The 17708-nt window shown below is 36.9% G+C and overlaps 1 protein-coding gene across 4 annotated transcripts in view; it reads right to left on the minus strand.

Moving 5' to 3' along the window:
* Gabra3 (gamma-aminobutyric acid type A receptor subunit alpha3) overlaps nt 1-17708 on the minus strand; it is a 332417-nt gene that overhangs the window by 25658 nt on the left and 289051 nt on the right. For all 4 annotated transcript variants that reach the window (XM_038317280.1, XM_038317279.1, XM_038317281.1 and 1 more), the window contains 2 exons: nt 13184-13336; nt 5125-5336 (listed from right to left, as the gene is read on the minus strand). In XM_038317280.1, the coding sequence (XP_038173208.1) occupies nt 5125-5336; nt 13184-13336 (365 nt within the window). The remainder of the gene's footprint in view (nt 1-5124; nt 5337-13183; nt 13337-17708) is intronic.

The following is a 17708-nucleotide window of genomic DNA, read 5'->3' on the forward strand; positions in this document are numbered from 1 at the left end:
AAAAAGGGGAAATGATGGAGGAGAGTTATCTGTCTATGTTACTTTCATTGGTTAATTAATAAAGAAAACTGCCTTGGCCCTTTAAGAGAACAGAAAATTAGGTAGGCGGAGTAGACAGAACAGAATGCTGGGTAGCAGGAGTGGGGAGACGCTTCAGGCAGTCGCCATAGTGAGTCTCCATGCTTCTCCTCTCCAAGATGGACGCAGGTTAAGATCTCTCCTGGTAAGCCACACCTCATGGTGCTACACGGATTACTAAATATGGGTTAAAGGAAGATGTGAGAATTATCCCATAAGAAGCTGAAACTATGGGCCAGGAAGTTTTTTAAAAGAATACAGTTTCCGTATAATTATTTTGGGTAAAGCTAAGTAATCTATGATATGAGAAATTTGCAAGTTAGCTCTATTGCTGGATAATATTTAGTGCCAGCACCGAGAATAGCAATTGATTCCTATAGAGTCTTAGAGAAAGAGGATATGAACTACAAACTTAACAACACCACAAGAATAATACAAAGACATTTGATGGGTATTTTGCACATGCAAGAAAGTAGCCGGGCGGTGGTGGCGCACGCCTTTAATCCCAGCACTCGGGAGGCAGAGGCAGGCGGATCTCTGTGAGTTCGAGACCAGCCTGGTCTACAAGAGCTAGTTCCAGGACAGGCTCCAAAGCCACAGAGAAACCCTGTCTCGAAAAACCAAAAAAAAAAAAAAAAAAAAAAAAAAGAAAGTAGGAAATATGGTTCCAATGAGACTTTTAAATATTTTTATACAATAGCTTTGAGATAACTAAGAAATTAAAGGAAAATATGTATATTTATATTTAAGAAAATATCACATTTAAATGTAAAAACTACGACTAAATACTAACAGGAACTATGGTTGCATAAACTGATGTTAATATTCTAAAATCTGACAAGGCTTCAATATCTGTAGGGCCAGGGTCAGACCTCTATGAGTTCAAGGCCAGCCTGGTCTACAGAGTGAGTTCCTGGAACAGCTAGAGGCAGGATGCATAGTGACATCCACTTCTCCCTAAAATACTCCTATCTTTGTTATTAAAAAAAGTCTGGTAAATGGAGGTTATTGTAAGATCTTAGAACAATAAATGATTATGGACATTCTGCAGGGGAATCCAAACCCAACCTTCATAAAAGCTTGCCTCTGCTCATATTCATTATATCGACTATAGTCAGTCATTGCTATTGATAATTTTTCCCTCTCAGCATAGTCCTACTGGAGTTTTTTTGGCAACAAGGACCCATCTTATGGGTACATGATCTCGTACCCATCAGCTATGTTACGTGTTATTCAGAAAGGGTATAAACTTAGTTTACAAACCTTTGGACCTGACCATATACCCAGGCAGAAATAACTTGGTTGCAAAATTTTGCTAAAGATTGGACCTTGTTTTTATTCACTAATCCCTACAAGTTTGATAATCATTATCCTTCTGATAAGTTGGTCACCTTTTTCAAAAATCATCCGGTATGTTTCCCTAAAGTTATTTCTTTACAGCCTCTGGCAGGGACTCGGAATATGTTTATTTTGATATTCAGCCTGTTGATACTAAATCTGCTCAGGTGGCTAAATTGACTGCCGTACAAATGGCCTTAAAAATATGCTGATATTCCATTTAACCTTTTTACTGACAGTGAATATATAAACAAAATTCTTACACCTTTGGAAACTACAGCTTATATTGCCTCTGTATCTTGAGACCAGATACAGTTATTGGCTATTCAAACTTTGCTTTGGGCCCGATCTGTTCCCATTTACGTAAGACATTTATGGGCTCATACTGACCTCCCTGGTCCCTTGAGCAAGGGAAATACACTGGCTGATCAGTTTACCCGCCAAATTTGTGCGGTTAGTCTAAAATCTACAAAAGTCTAAAAGCCACAATAAAAGCTCATAATTGTTTTCATCTCAATGCTGAGTCGTTAAAATTTCATTTTAAGATATCTCGAGAGCAAGCCACTGATATTGTTAAAAATGTTCTCTGTGTACAGAACTTTTAACTGTTCTCCATTTAAAAATTAATCCTCGTGGGCTTGCTCCTAATCATTTATGACAAATGGATGTCACCCATGTTCCTTCTTTTGGACGTTCACAATATGTTCACATAATCGTGGATACATATTCTCATCTTATTTTTGCCTCAACTCATACAGGAAAAAAATTACGGGATGTTAAAAGTCACTGTCTCTAGGCTTTTGCCTACATGCGAGTTCCAAAAACTATAAAAACTGATAATGGGCCAGCCTACACCAACACTGGCTTTACTAAATTTTGCTCTAAATTTTCCATTTCTCATAAAATGGAAATACCTTATAATCCTCAAGGACAAGCTATAATAAAATGAGCACATGGTACGCTCAAAGCCTATTTACATAAAACAAAAAAGGGGGAATATGGTTCCACCCCCAGAGACCATTTGTCTTTTATTTTATACATTTTAAATTTTTTGACTGTTGATGCTCAATCTCATACCACTGCTGACCGACATTGGTGGCCAGATTTTTCCGGGATGCCTCATGTTAAATGGAAGAATCTAGCAGATGGCACCTGGTATGGCCCAGATCCTGTATTGGTGTGGGGAAGAGGGGCTGTTTGTGTTTTTCCACAGGATGCTGACAATCCAATATGGGTACCTGAGCGTCTGGTGCAGGCTGTGGATTTTCCCGTCCAGAAGCCTGAAGACAGGACAGAGCCAAGAGATCAAGTAGACACTGGCTTGTCAACTGAAGAGTTGCTGGGATCCTGAGGAGCTGGCTGTCGTGGTCCGAGTGCTAAGGACCTATCTACCCATCCCATGATAATGCAGCCATTGCTGTGGCTGCCAGAGCGGCTAGAGCTGCTGGATTTTCCATTAGTCAGTCAGTTGCTTCTGCTTGCACAATGGATACCCTCTCAGGACAGGTTACAAATGCCTTGGCCATTCAAATTGAGCTAAATTTACAAATAAATATTAAAGTTAATTTTGCTGTTGGTTGTGGTTAAAAGTCCACTGCTAGGTTACAGTAAAAGCTTATTGCTGTTATTCATGGACCCTGGAATATACAATTTACAAATTGGCTCTTGAGATTATTCTAGTTTACTATACCAGGGTTCCTTTCACCAGCGCTGAGACCTTACTTAAAGGACTCCAATTTGGACAGACTTATTAAGGATTGAGCAGACACAGTCTCCTAAGGAGTGCTTATATGTGCTGGAGCATTATCTTCATGGTTTCATGGTGCCAGAGCCAAAGGCAAGCTCAGGTCAATGTTGCCACATGGCAAGTCCTCTTAGCAATTGCCCCAGAAAATCTTTCAGCACAAATCTGGCTGAACTCTATGATGGGTGACTAGTGAGCCAATGACGGGAAAGGTTTTTGGGGGGCTGCCCCAACCTAAGACAGAAAATGTGTTTTGACCTGGACGCTTTCCCATGACGGGTAAGGGGTATTGCCTAAAGTCCAATGCCACCCAAGACAGGCCTAGTCATATAATTTATATAAAAGGGGGACATGTAGGGCCCGGGTCTACCCTGTTCCTGGGGTGCATCTTGAGGACAGTTTCTGGTCAGCTAACTAAGCATCCTGTTTGTTCCTGTGCTCCCTCTGCCCCGCCTGGTGATTAGCTATAGGGCATTGTTGACTCCTTCATTGGTATGGTAATTTCCCACCTGCCTGGGTGGAAATCCTTGCGCAGCAGCAGTGAGGTATATAAGGATTTCCCCAAAATTAAATAAACGGCATTTGGCTGATCTCCTTTCAAATGACCCAGGTCTCTTTGTGTGTTTTTTCAATCTCCAGGCCCTTGCCGGACTCATGTACTGTACAATGGCGTGTAAACTGTACCGAGGGGTAAACACAAAATCGGATGTTACAAATATCACTATTACAAATTTGAACAATGAATAGAGAAAAGAGCGTGTGAAGTAGGATAAGTACACCAATTTTCTTATGTCTGTAGATGAAGTTAACATTCTTAGATAATAAATGACAAATCAATATATAGAAGAGTCAGTGTATGGCAAGGATAAAGATAAAAAAAAACTAGAGACACTATAACAATAAAATAAGCAAAAATCTTATGGTAGAGTAGATGGAGGAAATATAGATAGTTTTTCTTCATTTACAACAAAGTTAATAAGTTCTGTTTCAGTAAGTAATTATAGTCTACTTCAAAGATTGCTAACTCGACATTCTGTTTTATGAAATACTTCTTTTACCCCAGATTGAAAAAGTTTCAACACCATTTCTCTTTTGTGTGATTCTTTGAAGGGTGATTCTTAGATTATATTTCCAATTCTTTTAAGAATACTATATAATGTAATTTAGGTCTAGATACCTAAACTCTTCAAAATATTGAGTGACGATATATTTGATCTCAATCATGGGCAATTCCTATTGATCCAGTGAGTTTATCTTATCTATATATCTACCTATCTAGCCAACATTTCTTCAGCTTTCATTCTTATTCAGTTGCTTTGCCAAGATGAAGACAAGCCCCTAATAGTCATGATGTTTATAACCTAGCAAGGAGGCAAATAATTACTTTTAATACAACTAAACTATTTTAATATCAAGAAACAAATATCACACACAAGAAAGCCAAATCTGTCTTCATGGTTCCTAATAGGTTCTACAGAGAAAGTAATGTTTTAGTTGGGTTTGGAAGAATGAGTAGGTTTTTACCAAAAAGAAAAAAAAAACACTTCAGGTAGAGAATAAAAAATACACAAAGACTTAGAATTAATGATGAGCATTTCATTTTGACTGGAATGTGAATCTGAGAGTGAGGGGTAGAAGTGGTATTGGAGACTATTCTTCAGATGTAGATAAGACTCCAAGCTTTTGGGTAGCTCTCTATCAATGTCCCCCAGAGCCTAGCACACCACATTTACATTTGACTCAGCACAACAAGACATAAACCCTACATGCTATTAGCCTTCTTTTCATAGTTCCTATTTGAACTCCAGGTTGCCAAGAAACACTCCTGTTGAAAATTGGATTGATGACCCCAGTGAGTAGCACATAGCCCTGCTCAGTTCCTGCAAGCTACAGGCTGTTCACTTCTGGTCCCAATCCAGATCTCACAGGAAGTGCTTCTCAGCCCTTCCTTTACTGCAACTCACCTTCGTCTCCAGGGCTTCTGGTACCTTCTTGCCTTCCCAAGCCCAACTCCGCTTGGTGAAGTAGTTGACAGTAGCAAATTCAATCAGTGCAGAAAACACAAAGGCATAACAGACGGCTATGAACCAGTCCATGGCCGTCGCATATGCCACTTTAGGTAAAGAGTTTCTGGCACTGATACTCAAGGTGGTCATAGTGAGAACAGTGGTGACACCTGAGGAGAGAAAAGTCAAGAGCCAGTTGCAACTGAAAGACACTGGCAGTGTACTTAATGGGGTAACCAATTTCCCACCTGAAAGGAAGTGTTTCACCACACTCAGTAGACCCCTTAACTTGTGTTGTCTGTGGAGTAGCCTGATGTATTTTTCTGTAATAAAATATACTTCCCCTTTGCTTCAAGTAATAGCCTGTTTTTAAAGTAAATTGTACAGAATGTCAAGGCTGGATAGATCAACCTAGGAACCACTTTATTCCAACTGCCATTAGAATTAGATTCTTCATTGTGGTACCTCTATTGCTGTAAACATCTTCAAAAAATTACTTCACTCAACTGCCAACTGAGAGGAACCTAGCACACAGGTTACACCATGAAAGACCTAAATAACAGCGCCCCCATTCAGCAGGAAGCAGTTTGGAGAGAAAAAACTGCGCCCATTTTCCCAAATATTGTTTATAAATGTTCTTTTACATTTAAAGGGGGATGTGATATAGAGATAAATAATTTACAATGGTATGGATTTTAAGGTCAATTTTGTTATATGTATATGTATTTCTGATCTTGATTAAGCTATTGTGATTGTAGTTCATTTTAAAAAACTGTAATGTATAATTAGAAAATATAGGTTAATGGATAATCATTGATAATAGTTAAGCTTGTAGTCATGTTATTAGATTTTCTAGATATGTAAAAATATATTTCAGTTAGATAGACATTCTTCATATCTTTCAAAGACTGCAAAATATGGCATTTAATGTTTTAATAACTTAGGGTTTTTCATGACAATGAGACACGTCTGCTCCTGGCAGCACCAATCTACTTCGAGAAAAAGATGGGCATCAAAGAGGCTACTTATGGAGTTTGTTAGCCATTTGGACAAGAAACTGCTCTTGGCTGGACTGTTCCATAATCTGGACACAAAAAACCCACAGAGAGAGGACTGCTAAACTTGCCTAAAGGTGAGATGGTCTTTCGGGGTTCCTGATTCATAAAAGAGTCTGCGAGACGTTCTGCAGGACACAGCAGAAAGTGACTAAACTGTCTTTAAAATTTTTCTGCTTCATGAAAATGTCTGCTGGATACTGTGGGCCTGAAGCCCGAAGATGGATGCCCCAACAGTACAGAGAAACTTTGGGTGACTGTCTAGACAGCGAGTTGTCTCTGTCATTTCTAGAGTTTTATAAGTTACTTATTTCTTGTTTACTTAGGTAACATTATATCCTTCTGGAGTCTTTGATGGAGTTAAAAAATAAATAGATAGTTATAGCTTTCCTTAGTTATGATAAAAGATAAAATAGATTTAAATATTGTAACTGTAATACTTGCTTGATAACTGTTTTGTTATATATAATTTTGCTATGTTAAAGTTAAAGCCTTTTTTTTTGTTTAAACAGAAAAAGGGGAAATGATGGAGGAGAGTTATCTGTCTATGTTTCTTTCATTGGTTAATTAATAAAGAAAACTGCCTTGGCCCTTTAAGAGACAGACAGAACAGAATTGTGGGAACAAGGAAGTAGAGTTGGAGAGACGCTTCAGGCAGTCGCCATTGGAGTCTCCATGCTGCTCCTCTCCGAGATGGACGCAGGTTAAGATCTCTCCTGGTAAGCCACACCTCGTGGTGCTACCCAGATTACTAAATATGGGTTAAAGAAAGATGTGAGAATTAGCCAATAAGAGGCTACAGATAATGGGCCAGGCAGTGTTTAAAAGAATACAGTTTCCGTGTAATTATTTTGGGTAAAGCTAGCTGGTTGCTGGGAACTGGGCGGCGGGAACGCAGCCCGCCGCTTCCTTCTACAGACCTATTTTTGAGCTAAATTAGCTTCCTATAATGATCAGCCTACTGATGAATCTCAGTGTTCTTTCTGTGACCCAACAAGAAGGAAAAATGCATTCCCTCATCTCCAGGATAGGCCTGTGGGGACCCAAGAAAAGTTTTCTCATCTCCAGAGTGATGGAGATCAATGTTTGCCTCATGTCCTACTTTTGCTCACCTTTCTCTCAGCCCTCGTAGTTTTCGTTTGACAAGCCTGAAACTGAGGCCATAATTCAGAGCATAGGTCAGAGTTCAGTCTGGTTTCTACTTCTTGTTATTGTGATGTTCTTCTGATAAGGAAACAAACTACTATGGGACATGTTTCTGTAGCTGCATCCAGGTCTAGGTCTCAACTGAGCTATATCTTGTAAGCTTTGGTAGAACTAGAACTTTTTTGGCTGACACTCACTTTGTACCTTGGTAATTCGTTTAATCCCTCTGTGCCTTATTTCTCCCATCTGTGAGTATCAGATGATCTGGGACTTTCAAATTCCCAAACTCAATCAGATTTGAAGGAGAAATGATCACAATCTCATTCTGCTTGTTGAAAAGCTGAGGAGGATGAGAAATATGTGCATGGATCAAGTGGGGCACAGAATGAAATGCTGATGGGGTGAGATGCTAAAGAGTAAGGCAACAAAAGGAGTCTCTGGCTCTCTTAGTTCTTCTCTGGTCTGGATCCCTTGAATTCCTTACTTGCACATATGCTGTATACATGAAAATCCAGACTGGAGAAGAATTTGCAATAAAGACCCTAAAGGTTAACCTTTGCAGAAACTTAGCATCAGAGCTGAGTTGCAGAAACACAGCTTAAACAATGTGAGGATAAGCTATAATGTCAGTACTTATAAACAACAACAAAAAAACTGATAATAGACTCGAACCTCACCAACCCTAATATACCAAGAAAGGAGTGTATGAGTGATGTACACTTGGTACTTATATATGAAGTTCTCAGAAAAATTAAATTGAGAAAAAGGAAGTAGAGCCTTATGTGTGAAATAAACTATTTCATTCATGGCTATGAACAAGTGCATGGTCTGCCTAAGAATGTCTATAGCAAATGTACTGTAGCACAAATGCTCTGTATCTTATCTCAATGGAGAGTTTTTGAACTTTAGCCTTTGAGACTTAATTAGACCCATCACATTATGGAGAGTTCTTAGGTGATCAGAGTTGTGGGGGCTCTCAATTAAGCATTCTGTATACTTCATAGAGTGTTTTGGCTTTTAAAAAGAGAGCCAGTCTTACAGTGATTCTATTTTAAGACTGTTTCAGAAAGCTCTTATTTAAGGACTAAGGTAGAACTGGTTGACCTCCTCACTTCCTATCACTTCTTCTAGTAAGTGCTTCTAGTACACTTACTTGTTAAGATGTGTCTGTTCTACTGAACTGCACAATGAGGGGAACCGACATGACCTCTCAGATTCGTTTATGTCCCTTACACTCCCTTCTTGCTATCAGCCCCACACCCAGTTTCATGGCATTATCATCCAGTATGAGCTCATTTTTGTCTGGATACATTCATTTGGTGTAATAGTTTGGGTTTATTCATGTTTCATATAGCTTGAGAGTAATTTTCTTGATTTCAGGATGAGTCCATAGTTTTAGTGTAACCTAATTTGTTCATCTATTAATTTATAAATGGGCATCTGAATGTTTCCAATGTTCAACACATAATAAGAATGTCTAAACAAATTGTGTTAAGTATTTATGTAAGTATCCTTACATTTCTCTTCATAAATACCTAAAGATGGAACTGCAAGGTTATATGGTATGAATATGTTTAAGTTTATGTGACATTGCCAAGTTTATTAAAAATAGTTGTACATTCACCAGTTCTTAGAGATTTAAACAATTATTAGTCACTATGTACCTTCAATGTATGAAAATTTTATGCTAGTTGATATTTTTCAATAATAATGAAAATATATAGAATATTTTTTCTTTTTCCATATCAACTTACATAGATTACATTAGACCACAGTATTTTCCTTATAAGTCATTACAATTATTTATAATTTAATACACTTACCATGACTCATTTATTTATTATTTTTATTAATAATTTCAACATTACTACTAGGATTTTTTTCTTTCATTTAGTGAACAGGCATCAGTATTTTTCTTTTCTTTTCTCTTTCTCTTTCTTTTTTGGTTTCTCAAGTCAGGATTACTCTGTGTAGCCCCGGCTATCCTGGAATTCTCTATGTAGATCAGGTTAGTTTCATACTCAGAGATCCACCTACTTCTGCCTCCTGAGTTCGGGGATTAAAGGCATGCACCACTACTGGGCATTGGTGGACATGGGAAAGTCTAATAATAACAATCACAAATTTGCATTCTTTCAGCTCATCTTGCTAGGGCTTATAGATTTCCTTCTAATTGTAACTTTCTATCCTTCTTTAGATAGAGCCAGCTTTAGCCTAGCTATTATCTGTAATTTTTTCACTTCTGTCATTCTACTGTATTATGCCTTTTCAGTGAATCTCATGTCATTTCTCTCTGTGCATTTCATTTTTGTCTTTTTAGGTGTTTTCTTTTTAATCTATCTTTCTTATTTTATTTTATTTAGATAATGCTTTTTTCATTTATTTTACATACTGAGCACAGTTTCCTCAAAAGCCAGCTAAATGTCAGCGCAAGTCTTGATCTCACTGCTAGGAGTCTTACACACAGACCAAGCTGCACAACTGTCACATACATGCAGAGGGCCTAGCTTGCTCCCATGAGGTTCCTTAACTGTTATTCCAGAGTTGATGAGCTCGCACCATTCAGAGGTAACTTAACTATGCTTAAATAAATGATTATTTATTTATATTTTCAAGTTCCTCGATAACCAATATGCTTCCTCCCACAGTCTTTCTCCTACATTTTTCCTCATTGATGTCTTTTATTTATAAACATTCATCATGGCTATTTGAAAGTCTCCAATTACTCCAACATGTATAGTCTTACAGTTTTGTATTCCTGTGACATAATTCATTTACAACAAGACAAAATATCTTTCACATCTGAGCTCTTTGGAGAAATGTATACGATTATATCACTGTGTGGCTAGCCATCAATGCATATTTGTGAATTAAATATATGAACATTCTTGTGGAGCTGCTTTTATTTAATGCATTTTATTACATTATTCATTTCAATTGGTTATATATGCAAGAGAAGAACATCCATATTAGGGGGTTTGTGTAAAATGATACAACTATTTTGAAAAATGCTTGACCAATTCTTACAAAGTTAAAGTACATATTCCACAAGATACATGGACATTGTATATTTTTTCTGTTTTATTCCAAGAGCATCATATTTTTATTTTTATATCTAAGTCTATGAATAACTTTCAATTATTTCTCTCCAATGATATCTTTGTGGTAAATCAGGTTTCCATATACTAGAGAATACTTCCAAGCTCATTGTAGTGTTTAATTTACTTTTTTCTTTATACCAAAACAATGTTACCTTAATGACTATTGTGTTTTAATCATTTTGAAACCCTATGGGGCCTGTCTCTCCACTCTGTTCTTATTCAAGAAGATATTGACTATCCTTGGATCTTTGTATTTAATTTTTAAATTAGCATTTCAAGTTGGAGGTTTTCTCATAATTCAGTTACTGCAAATAAGAATTCTGAATTAGTATCAGTCCAGTTTAAACTATAAAAAGAATAAATTCTCACGGAAGCCTGTATTTTACACATAGCTCAGGCCAAAGTCAAAATGCTTTCACATTATCTCTCTATTCTATGTGTAGTTTCTTAATGTTCTCTTATATTGAGGTCACAACCATTCAATGGTATTGGACTTGTGGGAATGATATTTTGTCTTAATTTCTTCTGGTTGATATAACAAGTTATCACATATTTAATGCCTTAAAACGCCACAAACCTGTAATTACAGATTATACAATAAGCCTGAAACTACTTTTAATGAGTTAAGGTCAATCTTGACCAGGGCCCCACTTCCTCTGAAGGTTCTGGTATAACAATAATAATCTACTGCCTTTTGCAGTTTTTAAAGTTACATCAATTGCATTTCTTCACTAGTGAGCCTTTTCCTCTTCCTATAAGGCAACAACAGAACATCTTCCAATCTGGCCTGCCTCCTTTATCACAACGCTTTTCTTCTGTAGTTAAATACCTGACCAGTGCAGAATAATATCTCCAGCTGGAAGTCTTTAACTGCACCACATCTGGAGATTCATTTTCACCATATATCGCCATATTTCCATATCTCAGACACTTGGAGATGAATTTTTGGAGGATATTACTTAGTATACTACAGATTTAGTTATAATTCTTACCAGTTGAAGCTCAGTACCCTCTTTTATATTTTAAAATTCAGATACTTCTTTACCAAAACTAGTAACTCAGCTAAATAGCCACTTGTTATTGAAAATAATTTTTATACAATATATTTTATCATGTCTTTTTCCCTCTAATAATGGCAACTTCTAACCACACCTATAAAACTTATGTTTCCTCTATTTCAGTTAACATCAAAGTATACCACAGAACTAACAGATAGATTCCACCCATGTTTTACAAAAATTTGCAGTGGACCTTTAGCCCACGTGACTATTTTCTGCCATGTAATACTTCCCTCTTGACTTCCATTAATGTTGTACCTTTCTATTATTTATCACTTTCTCTCTCTTTCTGCTGCTTTCTCCTGTTACAGCTGGCCCAATCAGCTATTTCTCTCTGAAACATCATCTACTATTGATGTAACACTATACAGCTTCACGATATTGGCAGAAATGCCTTCTGTATGGGTATCTAGTATATCTTACTGTATGCTTCACACTCTGTTTCCCCAGTGGTTCAATAGCCTGAAAGGTTTAATTTTTTTCCTCCGAAAACCTGCTGTGGAAAAAACAGACATAAAATGTTTTGTATGCTTTAAGTCTCTGAGGAAAGAGAGGCCAATGACATGCAAACTTCTTCCTAGACATAAGTAGCCTCAAATTGAAGTAAATTTCTCTGATTGTACATACTGTTCAAGAAACAATTGAAAGTGTATATGTAGCCTTTACTGAATATCAGTGTGGTATGGGAGGTTCTTCTGTCTATGTGATGCTTTTATTAATTAATGAATAAAGAAACTGCCTTAGCCTGTTGATAGGGCAGAACTTAGGCAGGCGGAGAAAACTGGACTGAATGCGGGGAGAAGGAAGGCAGAGAGAGATGGCATGGAGCTGCCACCAGAGTCAGACATGCTGAAACTTTGCCGGTAAGTCACTGCCATGTGGCGATACACAGAGTAATGGAGATGGGTTAAATTAATATGTAAGAGTTAGCTAATAAGAAGCTAGAGTTACTGAATCAAGCAGTGACTTAAACAATACAGTTTCTGTGTGATTATTTCATGGCTGGGCGGCCAGGAGCAACAAGCAGCCCCCTCCCTCTACATTAGTGAATTCATGCTCTCAAAAGGCTGGAGCAGATACAAGTCATAAATGTAAACAGAAAGTTGTTCCTAGGGGTTGTAAAAATAACTCAGCATTTGAAAACATCTATTCCTCTTAGAGAGGACTTGGATTCAGCTCCCATCACCCACATGGTAGCTCACAGCCATCTATAGCTCTAGTACTAAGTGGATCTGGTACCCTCTTCTGATCTTATAGGCATGAGGCATGCACACAGTGCACATACAAACATACACACAGGTAAAACACTTATAAACATAAAATAAATTTTAAAATGAAAAAATTACCTTTAAAACCCAATCTAATTCCCTGTCTTCAGGCTGATTTTCTACCCTTAATTTTTTTCTACTCTCTGCACTAAATTCACATATTTTTCACTAAAGAGTAAATTTCTTCCTACTCGGATTTCAAGCAACCAAATTCTGCACGAAGGAGTAGGGATATGAATGATGCATCTGACAATGCCATTACTGCTATTGGGCTTGGACACCATCCTGTGTCTGTAGCAGGGGTTCATTCCTCCACTTTTCTTACCTCTACTCTGACTAGGAAAGTGCTTCTACTCCCCCACCCCCATTATCCATAAGGCAACACTTACCAAAGACTGTGCGGGCAGGGACAGATTCTCTATTAAGCCAGAAAGACACTTGTGACAAAATGACAGTCATGATACATGGCAAGTAGGTCTGGATGACAAAGTAGCCAATTTTTCTCTTCAGATGAAAGTGAGTTGTCATGACGACGTATTCTCCTGGACAGAGAATAAAATCAGGCAGCATGGAGTCACAAAAACATTGTTAAAGTAACTTGGGTCTCAGTTCTGTTCCCAGAGATCCTCAATCTTATAATCATGTTAAGACATCCTAATGCCTTCCAAACTCTTGAGCTCCTTAATAATCAAAATTATGCAATAGTATTTTGGTGTGAAGGATACACTAACAATATGCCATAACAATTTCCTCAGTGAAAGTCTGACAAGTTTATCCAAATTATGTTTTTATTTAAGTATTGAGAAATAATGATGTTTTTATAAAGAAGGCACTTACTAATTCTCATGTAAAACTTTATTCAAATAATTAATCTTCACAATGGCCTTCTGAAGTGTGAACTTCTGTAGTCCCCATTTTACAAATTAAGAAACTCAAACAAGGATCGAACACCATGCACAGGTACATAGTTAGTAACTAGTGGTTCCCAAAAATTAAGCCCATATAGGTTGTATCCATAGTTTGTTCTTTTTGACACCATTTTTTTTTGTATTCTCAGGTATTGTTTGATTAGAAACAAAAGATCACATGAGGTCTGGAGAGAAGGATCAATGATAATTAGCATGTATAGTTTCCTGCAGAGGACCTGGGTTCAGATTTAAGCATCTACCATTAGGCAACATAAGACATCCTGAAATTCCAGCTCCAGAAGTGCATACATACACTCTCCTCTGGCCTTGTGAACCCTGCATGTATGTAATATACATACAGACAAGCACACACATACACAAATATGAATATATAAATTGTTTTAAAGTTCACATAGCAGAATGTGAACTGACTCTTATTACCCCATTCCCTTCAACAGATCTGTGATGGGTGGTAAACAAAAGTTAATAGCAATTATTACTCTGTTAACATCAATCAGTAATTCTCAGGCTTCTATATTTTTAACAACATTTGACACAGGTGAATCCCATTTTCCATGAATAGCTGAGTCAGAGAATAGCATGATGTATACTCAATACAAGCGCCACTAAACAACTAAAAATGGCTGGCCATCAGTAGAAGTTAAAAAACAGGCAAAGGACAGATTCTTCCTCACCATCTCTATATAGAAGTAATCTTGACAATGTTTTGATTTCAGATTCCCAAACTCCAAATCTGAGAGACAAGGAATTTAGTCTGTTTTAAGCCCCTAATGTGGTAATAACTTGTTATAGGGGCATTGGGGTTCCCAACTGTAGTTAGATCTGTATTTGGCACAACTATTTGGACATTTTTACTTTCTCTATCCTCTATTCTGTTCCAAACTGATCCTATTAACAGATTATCCCATCTCAAAAACTAGTAGCTCTCGCATGTCTGAACCTAAATTAAAATATTTAAAATGCTTGGCATCATATTCTCTGTCTCTATCTTTGTTTCCATATATCTGATTTCCTTTTCCCTTTCTTCCCTTCTCCTTCCAATACCTTTATTCTCCTCTTCCATTGCCTTTCCTTTACCCTTTCCTATTGATAAAGAGTTGAGGACTTAATTTTCTCAAGAGTTGAACTTTGATTATCTTGACAATTTTACCCATAAATTATCAACCATGCTCCTGATTCATGTGAAATACCTAATATATAGAATATAATTGATATATTAGTGTTACTATATGCTATTTAATATTCACAGCTGCACTCTATGAATCTAAAAAGGAAGACAAATGTGCTTGTGAAATGTTTATCAAATCAACCATTTGTGTTAAATAACCCAAAATATTTTCTTCAAGCTTTTCTCCCTTTTTTTCACTATTGACCTTGTTTTCTGTTTTCCAAGTAGCAAAGGCCATCTTATTATTGAGAACTAAAACCTTGTACTGGTTGAAGAGCCATCATTTCTTTCTGCCTTTTAATTTTTTTGCAGATTATCTGTATTCGCTGGAAAAAGGAAAGGAGAAAATGGAAGGCCACTTTAGCAATTCACAGATATTTTGCAAATTAATCTATTGTACTAGTTCACTGACAAGTTCTTTTCAAACACATTGCCAACATTTCCTATCATCTCTTCGTAATTTGTCTGTCAAAGTGAGAACTCAGCCTTTCATAAGATTGGAAGATTTTTCCATCTTCTCTTATCCTGTTTTCACTGATGAGCTCCAGCTGGTTAAGCTTATTAAGTACCATCTCTGTTGTATGTGAAATAGTAAATATACTAATGTTTACAAATTAATTATTATCTATTATTGAAGGCAGAAATGTACAACAGCTTACAAATTAATGTTGAGGTAAACTAATGTTCCCTTCCTTTTTGTCTTTATTGATGCTTCTCTGTTTTTATGAAGATAACTATATAAGTGGTTTGGGATATTTTTCCCCGCTTTTGCTCTCCAGCCTGTTAAACTCCATCTGAGTTATGTGTGAAATATTTGAAGCTTTATTTTAAACAACTTAGCTATTGAGAGTTATGAAATACACAGAGGAATTTTTTTAAAAAATATATCTTGACAAATTAACTCAATAAACAAAAAATAGTTTTTCCTGCCTTAAATCCATAATGGTATCTTTTTTATCTCTCTACATCCCTTCCTTATGCTTTATCTTGCCTTCTGTAGCCTTTTAATTTCCATGTCTCTATGTTTCTTTTATGTCTCTTTCTTTCAGTCTCCTGTTTTTGGTCTGTCTACATATAAAGACATCATAAAGTTGTAATTATAATAAACTGATGCAGCAAAAGGTTAAACATCTAAAAAAGATTGGGAAAAATCATGAATCCTAACTATCCTCCTAAGTAATTGACATAATAATTTTCAAAGTAGGAGGAAATTGAGTCAGTATTGAAATAGAAACTGGTGTCAATACCTAGTCACCAAGTTTGAAGAATGTCATTCATTTATTTTACAGACATTTGAGTCTGGAGCCAAGAGACGAAAGCCTATGAAATTATATCACAGTGAAGTGGAGACTAATGTTAGGAGAGAAATTCAACCATACCAAACAGAACACCTGTGGATTGCAGGTCTCTTCTCTGCACAGGTCCCTAGTCACATAATGTAACTTCCATGGAGGGGCATATTCAAAATTTAGAAGGGAAATCCTGCCACATTTATGTGACGTCATAATATGTACATAGTTTTTAAATCAATAGGTATGAAAGAAAACACATCAATGGTATGGAAGAATTGTCTGTATTCTGTCAATCATGTTTTAAATAAACGCTGATTGGCCAGGCAGGAAGTATAGGTAGGTCAACCAGAAAGGAAGTAGAGGCGGGGCGATGAGAACAGGAGAATTCTAGGAAGGAGGAAGCCCATTCCTCCACTCCTGCCCAGATCACTGAAGAAGCAGGATGTGACCTGTCCCACTGAAAAAGGTACTGAGCCACATAGCTAACATAGATCAGAATAATGGGTTAATATAAGTGGTAAGATTTAATAAGAAGCCTGAGCTAGTGGGCCAATCAATTTATAAGTAATGCAGACTCTCTTTGTGATTTTTTCTGGGACTAAATGGCTGGGGGACCAAGCGGGACAGAAACACCAATGAGCCCGGCCCTCATGTTATGTTCCCCACTCACCCATCTTACTTCTCCTTGCTACCAGTAACCATGGTTAACTTTTGCTTGTCTATTTCCCTAGAATTATTAATTACACACACACACACACACACAGAGAGAGAGAGAGAGAGAGAGAGAGAGAGAGAGAGAGAGAGAGAGAGAGAGAGAGAGAGAGGAGAGAGAGAGAGGGAGGGAGAGTATGAAAGCTAAAACTAGGTGGAAAATATACAAAATGTATATCCATTCTTATTAAATAATTTGACTCAGAAACAGAATACAGAGAACATACAAAAGAGAAAAAATCAACATGAACCTAAGTTAATATAAATGTGTATTTAGGACACAACAAATGCAGTCAATAAATGATACAAAGCAAGTATGAGCCCCTAAGAAAGACAACAGGTCAAGAATCAATAAATAGAGGAGCATAGGACAGTCACAGTGAGCTACTGAGATATTTACTTTCTCTGCCCAAACAGAGCAAGCCAGAATACCTTCCCCGACTAAGCCTTTGCAGGCTCTTTCTACAGAGAAATGACTACATTGAAATGGATGGTGCCAGCAGAGAAAAAAAATGCAACCCCAACAAAAAACATTACTTAATATTTTCTCTGTGTGTATGTATGCATGTCTGTGTGTTTCTTGCTCTGTTTCAATTTTTAAAACCAATTTTTAAAATCTTAATTATTAACAGAGAGCTATATTTGTTTCTTATCAGTCCTTAAACAATTTTATGCTTTCATACTTCTGGAGGTCATAAATCTCAAATAGGATTTAAAAATCTCCATGCTTTCTTTAAATACATTTGAAAACATATAACATTTGATACTCATATACACCACTGTCTAAGCTGCATTCTATCTGATGATTCTGGAG

Source organism: Arvicola amphibius, chromosome X (genome assembly GCF_903992535.2).
Source record: "Arvicola amphibius chromosome X, mArvAmp1.2, whole genome shotgun sequence".
NCBI classification, from domain to species: Eukaryota; Metazoa; Chordata; class Mammalia; order Rodentia; family Cricetidae; genus Arvicola; species Arvicola amphibius.